The sequence below is a fragment of the Leopardus geoffroyi genome, chromosome X (assembly GCF_018350155.1).
Source record: "Leopardus geoffroyi isolate Oge1 chromosome X, O.geoffroyi_Oge1_pat1.0, whole genome shotgun sequence".
NCBI classification, from domain to species: Eukaryota; Metazoa; Chordata; class Mammalia; order Carnivora; family Felidae; genus Leopardus; species Leopardus geoffroyi.
The window spans coordinates 6,819,291-6,839,655 of NC_059343.1; the positions used below are offsets into that span (position 1 = coordinate 6,819,291).

General features: G+C 53.1%; 2 protein-coding genes across 9 annotated transcripts in view; one reads left to right on the forward strand and one right to left on the reverse strand.

The window, feature by feature from the left end:
• TBL1X (transducin beta like 1 X-linked) overlaps nt 1-13,076 on the forward strand; it is a 242,848-nt gene extending 229,772 nt beyond the window's left edge. For all 5 annotated transcript variants that reach the window (XM_045472429.1, XM_045472431.1, XM_045472432.1 and 2 more), the window contains 5 exons: nt 3,021-3,095; nt 3,477-3,604; nt 5,684-5,849; nt 8,574-8,675; nt 9,602-13,076. In XM_045472429.1, coding sequence (XP_045328385.1) covers nt 3,021-3,095; nt 3,477-3,604; nt 5,684-5,849; nt 8,574-8,675; nt 9,602-9,628 — 498 coding nt within the window. In that variant the 3' untranslated portion in view covers nt 9,629-13,076. The remainder of the gene's footprint in view (nt 1-3,020; nt 3,096-3,476; nt 3,605-5,683; nt 5,850-8,573; nt 8,676-9,601) is intronic.
• GPR143 (G protein-coupled receptor 143) overlaps nt 1-20,365 on the reverse strand; it is a 65,091-nt gene that overhangs the window by 506 nt on the left and 44,220 nt on the right. For 2 of the 4 annotated variants that reach the window (XM_045472436.1, XM_045472433.1), the window contains one exon: nt 15,812-16,187. The exons of the other annotated variants lie outside the window; for them this stretch is intronic. In XM_045472436.1, the coding sequence (XP_045328392.1) occupies nt 16,093-16,187 (95 nt within the window). In that variant the 3' untranslated portion in view covers nt 15,812-16,092. Of the gene's footprint in view, nt 1-15,811; nt 16,188-20,365 lie in introns of those variants that run through there. 4 annotated transcript variants of the gene reach the window in all.

Below are 20,365 nucleotides of genomic sequence, written 5' to 3' on the forward strand. Positions count from 1 at the left end.
GAAAGACTTTAAAGTGGTTTTAAAAATGTGCAAAGACATAAAGGACAGGATGCTTGTAATGAAAGAATAGATGGGAAATATCGGCACGGGAAGGAAAACTATATTCTAAAAAAAATAGCCCAGCGGAAATCTGAGAACTGACTGGTATAACGTCTGAAATGGAAATTTTTTTTTTATTCTTTATTTTTGAGAGAGAGACAGAGTGAGAGTGGGGGAGGAACAGAGAGAGAGGAAGACACCGAATCCAAAGCAAGCTCCAGGCTCCAAGCTGTCGGCACAGAACCCGACAGGGGGTTTGAACCCACGAACCATGAGATCATGACCTGAGCTGAAGTTGGACACTTAACCAACTGAGCCACCCACTGGCCCCTGAAATGGAAATCTTAATGTGGGGTGGGGGGGGGAGGGGGGGTTCAACCAGGAGATGGGAGTTTTCAGAAAGGTTAGTGAGCCTCAAGTGACATTGTAGAAATAAGCCAATTTAAAGAAGTGATCAAAGATCGAACAAATTTTTTTTTTTAACATTTATTTATTTTTGAGAGAGCACAAGTGGGGGAGGGGCAGAGAGAGAGGGAGACACAGAATCTGAAGCAGGCTCCAGGCTCTGAGCTGTCAGCACAGAGTCTGACACGGGGCTCGAACCCACGGACCACGAGATCATACCTGAGCCGAACTCGGACGCCTCGAACAAACTTTTCAACAGAGGCTTAATGACCTATGAACAATATGAAGTACTCTAGCATATTTGTGACATGGAGAGAGAGAGATAAAAAGAGAATGGAACAGAAAAAATGTTGGAAACGGTAATGGCCAACATTTTCCTCAAGTTGGTGGAAAATAAGGAACGTTTGATCCAGGAAGCTCCACTGCCAGCTGATGTGTGATCAGATTCCTTAGTGGGGCACACGAGGCTTTTCGTAGCCTTTCCAGATGAATCTCTATAGCCTCCCACCCCCGTTCACTTTAGCCCTGTTGGAAGACCTGCCAGGGTCACAGATGCCGTTGTCCCCAGCACTGGATCATTTCCACGTTCCTCACCCTTGCCAGCCTCTGTGCCTACAGGTCCTTGCTTCTAAAAGCAGAGGCATCGACTGTGCTGTTAACATCTCATTGTGTCAGTCAACTGACCCTGCTCTTTATTTTGCTCATCTCTTCTGTCTCTCCTCTAATCCCAGACTCCCCCCCCCCCCCCCAGCTTTTAATAGAAGTTTTTGCGACTTCCCGCTGTCCCACTTCAAGCTCTGTCACCATCACACATTTTCAAATGTAGTCGAGTCTGTTTCTTCCCGAGACTCTGAGCCAACCCTGGTTGCCTTCTGGTGATTATGACTTGGGTTGCGGAGGTAGGGAGAGAAAACTCCACTCCGGGGAAGGGGTTTGCTGTACCCTAGAGGATTTACAGATGGCTCCCGCCGGGGGTAGTCCGTGGGTCCGGCTCCACGCTCCTGGGCCCTGAGCCATCTGCCCATAGGGTAGATCAAGCCAGCCTAGCTGCCCTGTGCTGCTGAGTCTGTCCCTGGAGCACACCTGTCACCGGGCACCAGGTTCTGCTGGCATCCTGGACCCGCTTTCTCGAGTACACGTGCACACGCACGAACACTGTCTGTGGCCCGGCCCCTCTGTCCTCCCTTCACCCAGCCAGTGGCCTGCCCCTGGGACTCCCAAGCTTCCTTCCTCCCTTTTTTTCCAGGCTATCTTGATAGTGCGCGGAACACAGATGTGGCCTTGTCACATCTCCGCCTCACACCCTTCAAAACTCAGTGTCCTTGGGGCGCCTGGGTGGCGCAGTCGGTTAAGCGTCCGACTTCAGCCAGGTCACGATCTCGCGGTCCGTGAGTTCGAGCCCCGCGTCGGGCTCTGGGCTGATGGCTCGGAGCCTGGAGCCTGTTTCTGATTCTGTGTCTCCCTCTCTCTCTGCCCCTCCCCCGTTCATGCTCTGTCTCTCTCTGTCCCAAAAATAAATAAACGTTGAAAAAAAAAATTTTTAAAAAAAAACTCAGTGTCCTTTACAAGTAGCGTGACCATAAAATTTATCACCCAAACCAGAGCGCTTAGGAGTGTGAGACTGATTGGAAAGTTAATTGTTAGTTTGAAATCAGTTGTTAGGCCGGGACGGCAGGCATGGGTGGGACTCTCTGGGCAAATGGGGCTCTAGTCATCCTGCTGGGAAGGCTTGCTCCCCAGCTCGCCAGGCCCAGCGCCTCCTCCGCAGCCCAGGGTCAGGTGTCCCTCGGGGCTGCGTCTGCCTGCATCCTCCAGGATTCCGCCTCGGGGCTGGGCCTCAGGGTCATCCCGCCTCCCGGCCCATCCAGAAGGCCGTCTGCAGCCACACTCCTTTCTGCCCCCACAGCACACTGCGGCCGCCTGCTACAACTTGGCACCTGTGCTGTGTTGCGGCATTTTGTCTCCGGGCTGTTTGCTCTGGATTTTGAGCTCTTTGCCCTCCTCGAGGAATTTGTCTGGGGGTGAATTTCTAACAGTTACCACTTGTATGGCCGCGTTCGTCTGCTGGTGCGTTTAGGTCACGTGGCCTTCAACCTGCGTTAAAGCCCTGTCTTAAATCTCCTTCCGCCCCTCCCGCCCCCGCCCCCACCCCCTCCCCCAGAAGAGAAGTTTCTGGTACGGATCTAGATGGAAAGCCGCCGTAGTGAAAGGACTTAGGAAAACGATTTTCAGAGTCAGTTTGTAAACAACCGTGGTCTTCCTGGTTTTATGTGCTGCCCTGAATCGTGAGTAACTTCACTTGGCTCCCTTCCTAGTTGAGACTGTGTTTTTCCTTAGAGAAATGCAGATGAGGCGGCCGGTTCCGTGTGGCACATGGTTGTGCTTTTATGCAAATGTGAAAGGCGGTGTAAGGAAAAGAGGGAAATGAGAGGAAATGCCACGGCTTCTCCATCTTTGCCATCCGGGCGAGAGGCAAATAGGCTCCTGGTGGAGACAACAGAGCGCTGCTGCCACCTGGTGGCGGGTTGTGGTATCTGCTCGCAAGCCGTTCTTTCTGAAACCCTTTGCTCTTTCAGAACGAGGTGAACGCCATCAAATGGGATCCTTCTGGAATGCTGCTAGCGTCCTGCTCTGATGACATGACATTAAAGGTACGGCTGTCTGCAAGGACGTGCTGTCTCCTCCCAGCCACAACCCACGTACTCTGTGCGGAGCTTCCACTCACTGTTCCTCACACTCTTCCTGCCTCTGCACTTTGTCCCCATCGCTAACTAGATGTCGCTGTCACCCACTTAACTCCCGTGTGTCCGTGTGTCCGTCACGGATCCTGCTGAGAGTCCTTCCCTTCCCCGTGGCGCCCTCGCCCTCTGTCCGCCCCTGTTCTGGGCACTGCGTGGCCGGCCACCTGCCGACCGGGCAGCGAGCTTCCCAGGAGCCAGACACGTGACTTAGGTTCACGGAATAGGTGATGTTGAACCATTCCTGGCTGCAGAGACGGCGTCTGCTCACGTTGTTCCCGCTGTGTTCTCTAGATCTGGAGTATGAAGCAGGATACGTGTGTCCATGACCTTCAGGCCCACAGCAAAGAGATCTACACCATAAAGTGGAGTCCCACCGGGCCAGCCACCAGCAACCCAAATTCCAACATCATGCTAGCAAGGTAAAGGGCAGACGGCCCACAGCCCAGGCACGGTTCCTGAAAGCAGCCTTGCTCGCTGTCTCAGCTCGCCACATGGCCAGTAAGAGTTTTTTGTATCCAAACGGAACAGGAAGTTTTGCTGAGGGGTGTTGTGAGTTTGCTCACGCCCTTCCAAAGGAAACGAGGTGGCTAGCCTGCTTTGAATGCACCGTGAGACTCTCCGGTGACTCATAACTGGAGGGTGAGGGTCATTTGAACCATGAGGTTGGTGGGAGGGGCTGGTCGTGGGGTCGGGCTTTGAGCCCTTGCTTTGGTGAAGGTTTTTGTGAAGACACAGAAAGGAAACGGAATTCAGTTGGGACACCGGACCCGACCCGACCATTTCTGTTGTGACACCAGCATTGGGTGGAGAGGAATGACTAGTCAGGCCACAATTGGCCAGAGCGGTTATAAGGGACGCAGAGGTGGCCTCCCCGGAGCCACGTCACTTTAGGCCGCTGTGCGTGGAACTGGTTGGTCGCGATGCTCATTGGCCCCCTTTCAGGACGTAACGTTCTACTCTGGGTATTGTGTTTTAAAAAGAACATGCAGAAAACAAACCAAACAGACTCTGAGACTGGGCCAGGAGACCTAGGGATCTGGGAGCCACAGTCCAAAGCCGCGTGGGTGTGTTTGCTTCACCGGGAAGGGATGAGGCTTGGGCGGGATGTTTCGTTACCAGGATCAACCAGGGGCTGGCTCTCGGACTTGCACAGAACGGATACGCGGGCACAGGTGACAGGTGTCGATCAGGAAGAACGCATCTTTGCAACGGAGCGGGCTGGGGGGTGGCGGCCTCGCCGAGCAGCAAGGACTCTTGTTGCCGCGAGTGCTCGGCCACAGGCCGTCTCTTAGAAAGTACTGGAAGGCACTCCTACACCTGCTGAGAGACTGAAACCAGAAGAACGTGGAGACCATAACTGTCTTATCTCAAGCAATTCTCCTAAAATCCACTTAAATTACTACGAGAACACACTGAGAATCGGTTTTTGATAGCCCGAAAGGTACTCTTGTGTCACGAGCATAAATTATCCTTTCGGCCAACGGGTATAAAGGGAACAGCAGTGCCTGAGTCCCTGGCGAGAGCACGGCAGAAACCGCTCTGTGATACGTGCTGTTCTTTTCAACTTGAAAATAAGTCCAATTCGAGCTTGAGACAGTGTGGTTGCATATTTGGATGTGATTGTGTTTTAATTCCTGTTGGATTAAGAGTCTTAATCACTCAGGTTGCTCTTTTTCCAGACTGTTGGTATCATCTTAGTTGCTAACAATAGATGTTGGTTTTTGGTTTTTTTTTTAAATGTTTTTATTTTTGAGACCGAGACAGAGCATAAGCAGGGGAGGGGCAGAGAGAGACACAGAATCCGAAGCAGGCTCCAGGCTCCGAGCCGTCAGCGCAAAGCCCGACGCGGGGCTCGAACTCACAGACCGTGAGATCATGACCTGAGCCGAAGTCAGACTCTCAACTGACTGAGCCACCCAGGCGCCCCAATAGATGTTTTAAATTGCAGGAGTATTTATTTTTTAGCTTTTTTTTTTTTTTAATGTTTATTTTTTGAGAGAGAGAGAGCGTGAGTGGGAGAGGGGCAGAGAGAGGGAGACACAGAATCCGAAGCAGGCCCCAGGCTCTGAGCTGTCAGCACAAAGCCTAACGTGGGGCTCGAACTCACGAACTCAAGATCACGACCGGAGCCGAAGTTGGGGGCTTAACCGACTGAGCCACCCAGGCACCCCATACTGTAGGGAGCATTTTAGAAATCGAGTAAATATTATACAGGAGCATATATCATTCATCTCCGTAGAACATGCAGAAAGCAATGAATGTGGATGTCCCCTCGTTTCCTTAATGACAGCCCCGGAAGAAAAGATTTGTTTTGTAACTATGGGCTTTTTTTCAATTTGCCCAAGTCACATTTTAGAAAAGGCATATGCCCAGTTACTGTCTCTCGAAACCTCAGGGCCAGGAAGGACAGACAGCACGTGAGATCCGTTGAACGTCTTAGGGAAATAGAAAGAAACCAGCGTGTTTCTCTGATGATGTTTTCTCTCCCGTCTTTCTAGCGCTTCGTTCGATTCTACGGTCCGACTGTGGGATGTGGAGCGAGGCGTCTGCGTCCACACGCTAACCAAGCATCAGGAGCCTGTCTACAGCGTAGCTTTTAGCCCTGATGGGAAATATTTGGCCAGTGGCTCCTTCGATAAGTGCGTGCATATCTGGAATACTCAGGTAATCCCCTGATTGCCGCAACCGAATCCTTTCCAGAAGTAATGCCCAAACAGCGTTTGTGGGGACCCAGGCCAGGAGCGGCGACTGGGAAGTCTGTGCTTAGGAACGAGCGGCCTCACACGGAGCTTGGAAGCAAACGCTGCCTTGCCCAGGCGGACCTCGGGCTCAGCACCGCGGGGCTGTGGGCCTTCCCCCCCCCCCCCCGCCCCCTCATCAAGGGATCTCCCCGTCTTTGACTTTCTCTAAGCCCCTGGCATGAAACCTTCCACCTGCAGATGACCTGCGGTCATCTCAGCAAAGTGTCGCCCAGCCCTTTCCAGAGATGCCACTGTCGGTCACCAGGGTTCGAGGGGGAGAGGCGTCCTTCCATCCGAGCTTACCGGGCAGGGGTGCCAGGCCGGCCCTGACCTCCTGCGCTCCCCACCAACACCAGTACCTTCTCCGTGCAGCAAACCAAGGAGCACAAAGGAGTGTGTTTGCTGTGCTCATGCCATTTAATGGTTTTTGACTGAAACGGTGTTCGGGTAGCAAAGGATAGGTCGATGATGGGTCGTCGTGTTATCAGAACTAAAAGAGAATGTTTGGTTCAGTGTAGCCACTGTAAGTACCTGCAGCCATAACTGAGGGTGAATAGCATTCTGAATATAGAGAGTAGAATGACAGGAACCGGTGTAGTACAGAAGATTTTTTTAAGTGATTTTTGAAAGAGGCGAAGAGAGAGGGAAACCGAGAATCCGAAGCGGGCTTCGCGTTGTCAGCGCAGAGCCCGAGGTGAGGCTCGAACTCCCGAGCCCTGCGACCGTGACCTGAGCCACAGTCGGGAGTCAGACACTTAACTGAGCCACCAGGCACCCCCAGTACAGAGTATTGTATCGGGCAGTCAGCTCTCGGCTCTCCTGACGGAAGACAAATGCTGTTACGGTAGGAGGTGTTGAAAACGGCCTGTGACCCGTTTTGTTGGATCTCAGGGTGGATTACGTGCCCAGCTTCTGTCCTTTTAATCTGACCCACCTTCTTGATCCCCTTTGGCTGGGTTGACCTTCAGATGGATTTGCATTCTCCAGCCCATGGCCTCTTGTGGCAGGGAAAGGGGGTAGTGAGCCATGTTCACTGGCATGGGGGTGCGGGCGTCCGCGGAGACCTCAGGCTCCCCGGGGAGTGCCGTACATAAACCAGTTCTCTCGCAGAAGTTGAGGTGATGGTGGGCCCTGCGTGCAGGCAGCCTGACACCAAGGCGAGTTGCGCGGCCCCAGACAGGCCTCCCAGAAACCCCCCAGCCCCACGCCAGGAACAACGTGACGGGCTTTCGGTGAAACACTAGAAATCGTGATGGGCGGGTCTGCAACATGACCTCATTCATTAAGTGCTGCCTGCTGTCAAAAAGTCGTCAAACCCTGTCACCCCCGTTTTAGAAACCACAAAACTCAGAGACATTTTATTTGCTTTTTTTTTTTAACATTTTTATTTATTTTTGAGAGACAGAGAGCGAGCGGGGGAGGGGCAGAGAGAGAGGGAGACACAGAATCGGAAGCAGGGTCCACCAGGCTCCGAGCTGTCGGCACAGAGCCCGACGCGGGGCTCGAACTTGCGAACATGAGACCGTGATCTGAGCCAAAGTCAGATACTTAACCGATGAGCCATCCAGGCACCCCTTATTTATGTTTTTAAAGACTTTAAGTAAACTCTCCACCCAATGTGGGGCTCGAACTTACAACCCCATCCACGATCAAGAGTCACAAGCTCAACTGGGCCAGCCAGGTGCCCCCTCTTTGAGACATTTTATTTGTTGTGTTATTATTTTGTTAACGTTAGTTTATTTTTGAGACAGAGAAGGAGAGAGAGAATCCCAAGCAGGCTCTGCACTGTCCATGCGGAACCTGACCCAGGGCTCAAACCCATGAACCATGAGATCATGACCTGAGCCAAAGCCAAGAGTCCGACACTTAACAGACAGAGCCACCCTGGCGCCCCTCTTTGAGACATTTTTTTAAATTTTTTTTTTCAACGTTTATTTATTTTTGGGACAGAGAGAGACAGAGCATGAGCGGGGGAGGGGCAGAGAGAGAGGGAGACACAGAATCGGAAACAGGCTCCAGGCTCCGAGCCACCAGCCCAGAGCCCGACGCGGGGCTCGAACTCACGGACCGCGAGATCGTGACCTGGCTGAAGTCGGACGCTCAACCGACTGCGCCACCCAGGCGCCCCTCTTTGAGACATTTTAAAGCTCACTTTAATCCTCAGAGAGGGTACTGTGTGAATATAAAAAAAAAAAAAAACGTACGTAACGTTGTTGGCTTGCTCCTTCCCCTGTTCCCATCGTGTAGGAAGTCTGAGAGGCCTGTGTCTACAGCCGCTGGAGACCTTACTGCAAGTCGTTTTCATTTCTAGGTGTCCAAAATACCTGAGATAACGGATCTGTGATGACATTTGAGGATAACGTCCAAAGGAGTGCCCATTGCACCACATCCATGTTTTGTTTCGTGTGTAGTGCTTTGAGAGCATGAGATCGAGGCGGGCGCGTGAGTTAGGGAGAGGCAAAGGGTGAGAGAGAGAGAACATCTCAAGCAGGCTCCCTGCCTAGTGCAGAGCCGCATCTCACGACCGCGAGATCGTGACTTGAGCCAAAACCAGGAGTCGGCCGCTTAACTGACAGCTCCACCGGCTACCGCGTCCGTGTTTCGAGCGTCCTTTTGCGTTGTAAGTGATGACTGCTTTGCTTTGCAGAGCGGAAGTCTCGTCCACAGCTACCGAGGCACTGGCGGCATCTTCGAGGTGTGCTGGAACGCCCGAGGGGACAAAGTGGGTGCCAGCGCGTCCGATGGCTCTGTAAGCAGCACCTGTGGTTTGCCGGGGAGGGGCGGGGCGGGGAGGGGCGGGACACCAAGACGAACCCCAGTGCAGCTGCAGGGGGTGTGACGGGCCCTGGTCTCTGACCGCTTTGCACGCAGGCGCTCAACAGACGTGCTTCTGGTGAAGGAAACGTCTGGGCTGACCCCCTGGGTTGGCACCATCTGTGAAGGGACACCTCTTCCTCCCTTCCAGGTTGTCATTCTAGCCAGCATTTTCTTAGGGACATTCTGCCCCGTGAGGATGCCACAGGGGTGATCCTGCCCTGTCACAATGTCAGGAGGCACCCTGGGCTGTCACTACTTTGACAGGGGCGCTACTGGCATCTGGTGCGTGGAGGGCAGGGAGGCCGCCAGTCCTCCCACAATGCGCAGAATGGCCCCCGGAGCGGGGAAGGATCTGGCTCTAGGTGTCACCGGTGCCGAGGCTGAGAAACTTGCTCCTAGCTTAGTTCCGTGTTTGTGACCCTGACCTCTTGTGATAAAGGCACGACCTCCTGGTCTTATTCTGCTCCCGTGAGATGTCTAGCCTCTTGGTTCGTTCCCGCACTTGGGCTTGCCATGAGCCCCAAGGCGGGGGGGCAGCAGTGGGGCTGGCTCGGTGACTGTCACAGCGAGGGCCGCAAATGTTCCCATCGTCTGTGTGCTCGGGCTGGAGTCGTCCTCTCCATCACGTAGCCCGCCCCTCCCCCACTGGTTCCTGGCATCGCCCTCGACCTGGAGCTTCCACGTGGTGCTGTTTGCTTGGCGTTGCTGGGTCACAGGCTCACACACTAGCCTTTTATTAAAGCTGCCAATAAAACTTCATTTACAGAACATGGGTGGCGGGCCGGAGTTGGTCCAGGGGCTCAAAAGGCATCGTGCGGTCATCTGTGAAGATAAGAGGCACCTTCTGTTTCCTTCCAGGTGTGTGTTTTAGATCTCCGAAAGTAAACACAAACTATTCTAGAAGAGAATTCTAACGGACCAGCAGTGAATGTGTGAAGCAGCAATGCTCCGACACCGTTCTTTCCGCTCCAAAACTGTACGAACTTGACTTGCATTAGAGTGTACTTGGAAATCAGTTCATCCTGGCCACAGGAGTCTCTACTTTCTCGTAATCTTCATCAAGAAGTTTAAACCAGAAACATACACAGTCATATCAAAGGGGGAAGGAATGGTTTCCACCCAGAACATTCAGCCTGGGAAGCATGGAGCCACCGGCTAGGCGGGGCACGGTTTGCTTTCCATCCAGAACAGGCTCTGATAGTTGAGAGGAGGAAAGACGAAGAGGAGGAAAAAGGAAACAAAAAAAGCTGTGCCAAAAAAGAAAAAAGAAAAGAGAAAAATGCTGTGATAGAACCCAGAGTGGGGGAGGGGACTCTCCTCCACGTGGTGGGTTCGTCTTTTTCCCAACAATTTGGACAGTGCACTTGCTCTCACAAAGGATGTTCAAAGACCAGTTTGTACCGATGAAATGCGCAACTTTGTAATCCCAACACTTTCTATTTTCTAGAATCTTCTTTGTCCGGTGGTTTTTCTATTGGCTGGAATCCTGTCGTCCTGGGGCCTTCGGTCTGAGATGGAAACTGGTTTTGGTTTGTTGCTTCCTTCCCACTGTGTGCCCCCTCCACCTCTCCTTCGTGCGGTGTGGTGTCGGTTTGACTACACCTTCCGTAGACGCAGCCTCGCGGACACCGTGCCGGAATCTGACGGTCGGCTTTCCCATCCCTTCGTCCTCCCCTCCGCCCTTCCTCCCTCTCCCTCACCGCCCCTCGCTCACTCGCTGTCCCTTTCTCATAGTTGCTTCGGATCTTCGGTCTCAAGGGCACTTTCGGCGCATAATAAGTGCTTTATGTAAGAAGGCAGGGCACGGGGACTTTTTACAGGAGAAAAAAAAAAAATACTTATAAGAGAAAGAGCCCGGAGTATTTTTGGAAAAAAAAAAATATTTTTATGTTAAAACAATTTTAAAATCCTAAAATGGCCATCAGACACAGAGAGCTTTGTGTGATTCATATTTTAAGCAAATCTTAGGAGGACACAGGCAGGGTCTGAGGTGGCCTTTCCGTTCCCTGCAGCATCGTGAAAGGCGGTTAGGAATCTGGGTGGAAAAGTCTGGGTGGGTCCTGGGGGTCGGCGGGGGGATGCTTCTGCAGCGAGAGACGCAAATCCCGGCGCTTTTTGGTTCAAAGAAGAGCGTCGCATCGTTTCGGGGGTGTTCACCCTCGTAGCCGGCACGAGAGGAGTCAAGAACAGAGCCCTCTGACCCCAGGAAACATTTCCCAAACCAAATGGAATTGAAGAAGCCATCCACACTGACAGCTGGGCTCCCTGTCACCTGTTAGCGACCTCTCGCTCACGGCGCTCTGAGTACCCACGGTCGCTTCACCGAGAGCGGTTGACCGGTCCTTGCACAGCTCACCTAAAAGCCTCCGGGATCTCACCCGGTGTGATAGTGACAGAAACGAACGGGAAAGGGAGACTCTCAGTCCTGAAGGTGAATTACGTAGGTAGAACATCACTAATAATTTCTGCCGTCTTCATCATTTCTTTCTCTCACAAGAGACCAGGAGAAAGGTTTTTTTTTTTTTTTTAATAATGAATCTTTTTACTGTTTTTAAAAAATTAAACATGGCTTTGTGTTCCTAGAGGAGTTTCCTTTCATTGGATCAGGTGCCCTTTGTACTCTCGTCCTAACCCGACACTGACCTGTTTTTTACATTAGCATCGGGGAAGGAGCGAAAGATTGGGCCTCTTCTCTCCTCTGTTTCCCAGCGGGCATACGAAGGGGCGAGGAAGCTGGTCAGGCCCGGGGGCAGGGGTGCCGGTCGGGGGCAGGCTTCGGCTGGGTGCGCGTCCCAGCAGTGAGACAGGGTGTCGTTTGGAGGGTGGCGTCCGTCCGTGAAGCCAAAATCCAGCCGGCAGGACAGCGGCCTCCCGCAGAACGTGGAATGTGCGGGGACCGGCAGCAACAGCCAGGGTGTGTTCTTCCTTCTAGATCGTTCATTGCCCTCCGCTTGGATACCGGAGTTATGCAAGCCCCGTCTGTAGAAGACCGAAAAGGGCTCTGTGTACAAGCTGGGTATTTGATTCAGGCTCCGTTCCCTAAGTGTTTAGCCCGGAAGGTCCGAGTTCTGTGGCGTCACATTCCCGTTTTTGAAGGTCGCAGATGACGACCGCCTGCCCTAAGAAATCATTAGGTTTGGGACGCTGTTTGCTGGGGATCCAGACCAATACCGTCTTGACCCCTACCCCAAGTAAAAATGTCACCTCTGCAGAGAAGTTACTGAGGGTTGGGCCACAGTCAGCACTTGGCTCATGTCTTACAGGCCAGTCGACGTCAGGCGGTCATGGTGGGATGTCCTGCCGGGTTCACTAGATAAGCTTCCCGTGGACGTCAGTGGCCGGGGTCCTGTGGAGATGTGGGCTTTAGCCTCGTGATTCAGAAGTCTGAATCACGTGGCAATGATCAGCTGGGAGCCACGGGCTGCAAGGCACAGAATGGAGCTGGGGTGACAGAGGCAGATGGTCCCCAACCCTGCCTCCCCCCCCCCCACACCCCCAGCAGCCGCAGGAGAGGGGCTCCCGGGCCTGAAGAGGGACGGAGCCTGAGCACGCAGGGCAGGCCTCCGGCCCGCCCCCACCCTCGGCACGACAGCTGTCCGCTGAGCCTCTCACGTCGGCGACTTCCAGCAAGCCGGGAGGTTCCCCTTCACCGTCGAGGGGCGGCCCTCGTGGGAAGTTGCTGTTTGCCATTGTTTACGGCTCTTAAACAATGGTGGGTAAACGCTGAAGTCTTAGTGACCAAATTGAACCTTGATTCTGAAAGCAGAGTAACAGTCATCCTTCCTGGAATCTTCGCTCGGGCTTGCAATGACCAAGAGCGTGTCCTGGGGTCTGAAGCGACCAAGAGCATGTCCTGCACCACAGGGTCTAAACCCTCTGACCCCACACGACACCCGGGACTTGACCTCCGTCTTGTCTTTCTAAAACTAGATCGCGGAGCCCGGTGAAGTGCACTTTGTCAAATGTAAGGGTCTGCTTTATTCCTTGTTACTTTATTTTTTAAGCTTCTGTTCCATCTTGTTTTTTCTTTCTTTTATCCTGTTTCTTGTCAAATGCAGAAATGTTCCTTCCGCCACTCACTGAAGTTTTGAATTCTGGCTTCTGCAGTTTTTATTGTCTGTGTCAGACGTACAGCCAGATGTGGTCCTCTGTCTGCATTTTCTAGATTCGGTTCCGTTCACATCACCCCTCGTTTCGTCGTCCTCCACCCCCACTCACCTTCACGCTCTCTGAGAAGAAGAATCACTTTGTGTGTCGTAGCTCATTTGTTTCAAGAGAAAATCAACAGATCATACTCAGTGTCTTGAATAAATTGCTCTATTTTGATATTAGAGAACTTGGTGGCTGTGCTTTCTTGGGTCTCGTTTGGTTTAACTCTTGGTTGGGCCCGCGGTGACATGGATGAATGAAGAGCAAACTGCATTTTCTCAGGAAGACCGTAACTTGAGGGCCTCTTTGCAGGATTGCTGGGCTGAAGTAGGGCCGAGGGAAGGGAACAGCACGATGTGGGAGGAGCGGCGGCCCCCAGTTACCGTAACGTGTTGTATAAACGAAGCATGTGTTCGTGTGTTCTTCATTGCTTTCTTCCAGGCTGGTTGTGGTCAAAACTCAAAGCAAGTGAGTGTTCTCCTATCAGCAGCTTGCTTTGCTGGGGCTTTGCGTTCAAGGATTAGCTTTAACTTGGAGAACCCGAGTCCTAGGACACGGGTGAGTTTAGGACGCAGGCTACCGTTCAGACGTCTACCAGTGTCTCGAATGTAGCACGTCTGGCAGGTGCTTCCTGTCACTTTAACCAATTGGTGGGGGGCTACATAATGACTGGGCACTGCCGTCCCAGGGTTAGGGAGGGGGCAGTTGACGAGGAGAGGCAGGGAGTGCTGTACGGGTACTTTTGCCGTAGGAGTCACAGACAAGGTCATGGTATCGTTCCCTCCAAGTCCAGCCCGACCCTGCACTACAACAAAGCAGAGGGCTGCGGTCCCCGTGTTGTCTGGGGGCTCAGCCTGCTGCCTTTTCTAACACCTGCCAAGTTGACCAAGCATGTTCCCATGTTTCGGGAAATGGGGTGAAGCACACTCAAGCCGTAGGAAGGTCCTGGAAAGATGGGAGTCCCCAGGATAAAGGCACGTGTGATGTGTGGCTTTGGTGGCATCAGCAACAATGCTGGGTCACCTATAGGTCTCAGGGGGATTCTTCCTACTATAAAGGAAACTTACGTAATTTGGGGCATCTCAAGCTTCCAGTCACTCAGCAGAGAACTTTTCATCGTCCACATCTTGTCTCCTCCATGACAAGGTAAGCCGTGCAAGGGGGTGGACAGGGCGTGGGGCACCACGGGGGGAGCGCGAGGACCCATGCACGGCGTCCGCGCTCCGAGGACGGGCTCTGACTGGGAGCAGTGTTCCTTGAGCACACGTCACCGGGAGAAACCACAGGAAAGCAGCCGGGTGGGGTACGTCCTCAAACTGCATGGTGGGAAAGGCGCGCGAGGGCATTTTGGGAGCGGGGAGCGAGTGGAGTCCTCACGAGGGTTTTCGTGCTGTGATAAGCCAACCGGCTGATAAACCAAAGTCCTATGAAAGCTACCTGATGGGAACAGCCTCCTCTTTTCCACCCAAACTACACTCCCGGCCACCCGTCTGTCGTGTCCCAGCCCAGACCGCTGGGGCCCGGTCTCCTCACCTTTTTGAAAACTTCTCTCCCATCAGTGTTGCTTTCTCTCCACTGGATCATTGCTTTCGCACCCACCATCTACAAAACGGTAATCAGATGCCCCCGCAGCAACCAGCCTGACAGGGAGACTGCTTACAACCGAGCGGCCCGTCATTTTCTGGCTTATCCCCGGGTTTGCTCCGTTGTCCTTTCTCTTCACTAGATGGACTCGATGCCCGTCGGTGATGTTCATTTGCAAGTTCTCCACCTCACAGGCCCACTCGCTGCCCGGCAAGTAGGCGTGAGGGGATATTCATGCATCTTCTGGCTTTCAGTCCCCCCCCCCCCCACACACAACCCCCTCGGGCATAACCGCTGTGCCAGCTGGGGACTTGGCCACCCCATCTCGGAGGGGTTGTCATTGGATCATCAGATCAGAAAGGGTTCTTCCTTGCAAGCCTCTGAACCTGACTCGCTGGCGTAAGGCAAAAAGAACAAACGAGGATCCCGGGCCCTCTGAGGAATCCTGGAGGACCAGGCCCATGCAGGGGAGGTGCGCACAGACACAGCCCCGGGCACTGCCCACGTGTGGACACGACACCGGAGTGGCCCCTCAGCCCCTCTCCAGACCTGCTTCTCTGCGGCCCTTTCCCTCGGGCGCTAGCTGCTAACTAGACTGGCTCGGCCAGGGAGGTGTGAAAGCTAGTACCTGTGCCTACAGGTGGAGGTGGGGGGGAGGGCTGGCCTCATGCTGTTGAGGGGGGGGTCCTCAAGCAGAAGAGGGGCTTCTGGTGCTGCTGGGGACTGAAGAGTCCACACGGAGGCAGATAAAGAAGGCACATACCGCTCCGAAAAGCTAAGCTTCCTTCGCACGCCCCTGACACTTTGGATCCAGGGCGGGGAGTGACGTAGCTTGGGCCCATCCTCAGGAACGCGCATGCCCAGGGCACCGTGGCCACAGTGCAGGTGTGCCCCGAATGCTGCTGCAGCCAGGCGACTCTCTAAGAGTACAAGTCCAGAAGCTTCCTGGACGGCTTTTCTAAAGCAAAAGGGCGTCCTTGACCAGAAGGGAGGTGTCCCGTGGCCGGGCGGTCTGTGGTGTCCCGGGAAAACACCGCCTTGCTTTTTCTGTGGATCTTCCCATGTGGCCTGTAACTCCAATGCATGCGACAATATTTTGCCCATAAATACATTTAAAAACTTTAAATATATACCTATAGATCCACCTGGATAGACCTGTATTTCAACTGATGCAAAGATTCTAACCTGGGAAATGGTGTCAGTCAGGGCCAAGGAGTCCTTAGACCAGGTCAGTGCTCAGCACAGCATGGGGACCAGGGGCTACGTCATCAAGACCTTGCTCAAGAGCATTTGCTAGAGGTGTTGTTCAGACGGCACGCGAGCCAGGCCCGGAGCTCAGTTACAACGACTTTATTCACTTTTCTAAGGACCTGGGTCTGGCATTTACATTCTAGGCAACCTCAGAAGAGTGGAGAGCAGCTGCTATGTCTGCTCTGGAAGGAATTCTCTGTTCCCAAGCTCGTGCTCACGGATCGCGTCTCTTACCACGGCTACTCCTCGGGAAGGAACCGTTACAACACGGTGAGGACAGGAAGGTTTGTGGGGAGAATGCAGTTCTAAAGAGTGAGAAACGCAGAACCTGAGGATGTGGGGACCGGACCCCTGTCACGTCCCCCTCAGAGGTCTCCCTGGGGTTCGGGAACAGATTCCACCTCATTTTCGTTGCGGGACCCGCTTGTGACATGGATTTCAACCGTGCTGGCGTCGGAACCTGGGGAGGAGAAGAGGGTCTCTTGTCAGCAACTGATGCAGGACCTCGCGGCCATCTTCTGCCCCTTTTCCCAAGCGTCTGCCCTGGGCAGCCACATGTGCCACAGACCAAACGGAAACCAACTGTGGACCGACACGGGGGCTTCGGGGCCCTGTGCTGTCGGACCGGGGAGCACGGGATCACGGCGCGCTTGGGTGACCATCGGGACAGCTGCCACGGGGGTGGGGGTGGGGGTGAAAAGGTCACCAGGGCCCCACAGGGCCCACACGGAGGAGACCGCCAGCCTCTGTCACACGAAAACACCTGCAAGTGGTCTTTTCATGCTTGCTGCCACGTGGTTCCAGGAAGAAAAGGCGGGTGAAGGACAGCAGAATTATTCCTGCCACGAGAGGAATCTTGAAGATGTGTTCAATCGTTCTGGTAACACACCTTCCTTCAGAACCTGGGGCGTCCTTTGGGACAGACCTCAGAACTCTTTCTTCATTCTGCAAGTACCTAGGCGTGCCTCGTACAGGCCAGGTTCCAGGTTGGATGTGGGCAATTGAGATGAAGACAGAAAGAAGGGTGGCCTTCTCAACTGCGCGTGGGGCAAGTGAGTAACCTTCACAAAAACCTCCAAATCCCAAACTCCCTCCACCAGTGGGCCTTGCCGGTCAGTGTAGTCTGCACTCACGTCCCCTCTCTGTTCACTCCCAACGCTCAGGCACACTGGCCTCTCTCACGCTCCCAACTCAGTCCTGCCACAGGGCCTTTGCACAATCTCTTCTGCCTGTAAAGCTCTTTTCCAGATTTTCTCATGGCTCCCTTCTACACTTCACTCAGATCTTAATTCAAATGGCCCTGGGAGAACCTCATCCTCAGGGAGAAATCCAGGACACCCGACCTGAAATCACTCCGCTGCCCCCGTATGGCTCTGTTTCTCTCCGTGGTATTTCACTACCCGAAAGATGATATAATCGTTTGTATTCTTCATTCTCTCTCTGCTGCTACAGTGGAAAGTCCCGTTAGATGAGGGATCTGTCGTACTCACCGTGGTAGTGCCTGAAACATGGAATGTGCTCAATACACAAGTACTGAATGGATAAACACAGGGCAGCAAGTGCCCTGCCATCAGCAGGGTGCAGCACCAGTGTCCCAGGGAATTGGGACTGATGAGTAAAAAGAATGGCGGGAACCAGCACAACTTAAGAAAGAGACACGTGCACAGCTGTGGGGAACGCGTAAGGGAGGAAGGAACATTAGCGTTCTCTGGAAAAGACAAGGCAACAGGAGAGCTGTCTGCGGAAACGCCTCGGAAGGCCTGGGTTACGGGAGGACATGCCGATGTGACCGAGAAAAACCCAGCACGGTGCTGCGGTGGCCTCCCCCCCACTGCACTCCGACCTTCCTCCCGGTGCCGGGCGAACAGGAAATCTGGGAGAACACGGGTCTGGGTAAGTCAGACCAAGTTCGATGAGCCCCATGAAGAGAGGTGAATTTAGCGGGCAGTGGGAGGACCCACGCCGGCCATGGAGGCTGCAGGCGGACCCTGAGGAGAGTCTGGGGTGCCGACAAGGATGGTGGGAGACCCGCTGCTTGCAGCAGTGAGCCTGAGATTCCAGGAAACCAGGCACAGCTGGGAAGAGACACTTCCAGAACCGCATTCCTGCCGGAGAAGCTGGTGGCACTTCAAAAAGACCGCCTTTTCACAGGGTCACCCGCTGTTTATGAGGACACCCCGAGCTCATGGGAACTTGTCCGTGTGACTTCTGCGGTCCTTACAAAGACTGCAGGGGAATATCACACGGTGGCTTGTGATCAAGGTCCGGGCTGTAGACATTTCCCCGTGACCTCACACTTTGGGGCTTGCTCTGGATCCTGTGGCTTTTTCAGAGTTCCGGGTTCTTTGATCCTCCCCCAGAGGCCCCGCAGAGGAAATCCATTTGTACCCCAACAACTCTCTCAGATGCCAGCGCTGCTGAAGCCATGGCCCCCGAGGCCAGCCCTGCCTGCGCGGACTTCAGTGGGTCCAGCAGGCCTAGACCTCCACGGATCCTCTCTTCTGCTCATGAAGGTCTCCAGAGAGAACACGCTGGCTGAGTGAGCAAGTCTCTGGGAAGATAATCCAATGAGGCTATTGGGGGGTTGGGACGAATTCCATTGGTGCAAAGGGCAAGTACCTGACGAGCGTCCCTGCAGGAAAGGCAGATGCCCACAAGCTCGTGGCGCCCAAGGGCCAGCCCCCTTCCTAGTGACTCTCGAATGACCCTTGCAAGCCCCAGACAGGTGCTTGGGAACGTCGCGGCCCCATGTAGACCTGAGATTCGGGAAGGTACCTCACCTGTTGCTCCCGGACCCCCTGAAAGCCCACAGCCCTCGATCAGAAAGCCCCATCAGTGGGCGCCCATGAGCCACAGAGAACACAGGGCACTAGGGCCTGGGTCTCCTTCAAGTGTCGAATTGGATCCAGGGAGCACAAGGGTCAGAGCCCCGGGCACACTCTCTTCCACACTTCCCTAGCAAGTGCCATCCATAGGGCCACCTGGTGTTACATTCAGGAAAAGAGCAAGTGACAACGGAACCAAGGGTAAGACAAGGAATTGTGGGAGCGAGAACTGTGGATGACACAAGGGAATACAGGAGGGAACAGAACTATGGGAAAGAACGGGAATTCTGGAGAGAATGAGGAACTATGGGGGAGAGGTGGAATCTGGGGAGAGACGGAGTTGTCAGGGACAATAAGAAATTAAGGGAGAGAGAATTGGGGGAGAAACAGAATTGTGGGAAACAGGCAATTGTGAGAAGGAATTATGGGGAAGAACAGAGTATTTAGCAGAAACAAAATTTTACAAGAGACAGGATGTGGAAGAAAACAGCACTGTAGAAGAAAACAGACTTGTGAGAGACCATGAAGAACCCAGAACTGTGGAAGAAAGTGGGGACACTGTGGGAAAGAGAAATGGGAGAGAACTAGGCTATGGAGAATACGGAGAACTGTGAGGCATTGTAGGACAAAAAGGATTATGGAAAAGAATTGCGGGAGAGAAGGAAGTGCAGGAGGCCAGGGACTGTGAGTGAGACAAGGAATTATGGGAAAGGAAATCGAATCGTGGGACAGAAATAGAATTACGAGAGGGGCGCCTGGGTGGCTCAGTCGGTCGAGCGTCCGACTCTCGGTTTTGGTTCAGGTCACGATCCCAGCCGGGGTCGTGGGATCCACTCCTGCATTAGGCTCCCTGCTGAGTGTGGAGCCTGCTTAGGATTCTCTCACTCCTCCCTCTGCCCCTCCTCCCATTCGCACTCTCTCTCTCTCTCTCTCTCTTTTTCTCAAAAAAACAATTATGTGAACAAAGGGATTATAGAGAAAGGGGAATTGTGGGAAAGACCAGCATTGTGGGAAAAAGGGAATGGTGAGAAAAATAGGGCACCGTGCGAAAGACGAGAGGAGGGCAGTGAAAGGGGAACTGTGGGAACAACAAACGGTTATGAGAGAAAGGGTATTGGGAAGAACGAGGGAAACTGTAGAAGAAACGTATTATGGCAGAGACAGGAAATAGTGGGAAAGAACAATCTTGGGGGATGATGAATTGTAAGATAGACGGGCAGTATGTTTTTTGGTGGTTGTTTTTTTTTTTTTTTTTGGTTGTCCACTGATATTTTTTAAAGTTTTTATTTAAATTCCAGTTAGTTAACATAATACTAGTTTCGGGTGTACGATATCGCGATTCAACACGTCCATACAACACGCCGTACTCCTCACAACAGGTGCACTCTTTAATCCCCATCACGTATTTTACCCACCCACCCATCACCTCCCCTCTGGTGACCATCCGTTTGTGCTCTATGGTTAAGACCCTGTTTCCTGGTTGGCGCCCCACCCCTGCTTTTTTTGGAATTGGTCTTTCTCTGACTCATTTCTTTCGCTCAGCATAATACTTCTCTAGCTCATCAAACGTGTTTGGTGTTGCAAATGGCAAAGTTTCAGTGGACACTTGGGCTGTTCCCATAACGTGGCTATTGTAGACAATACTGCAATAAACATCAGGGTGCGTATATCCCTTTGAGTTAGTAGTTTTGTATTCTTTGAGTAAATACCTAGTAGTGTGATTGACGGATCATAAGGTAGTTCTCTTTATAACTTTTGAGGAAACTCCATACCGAAAAACACAGAGTTAAACACCACGAATTTCCAAAGATGC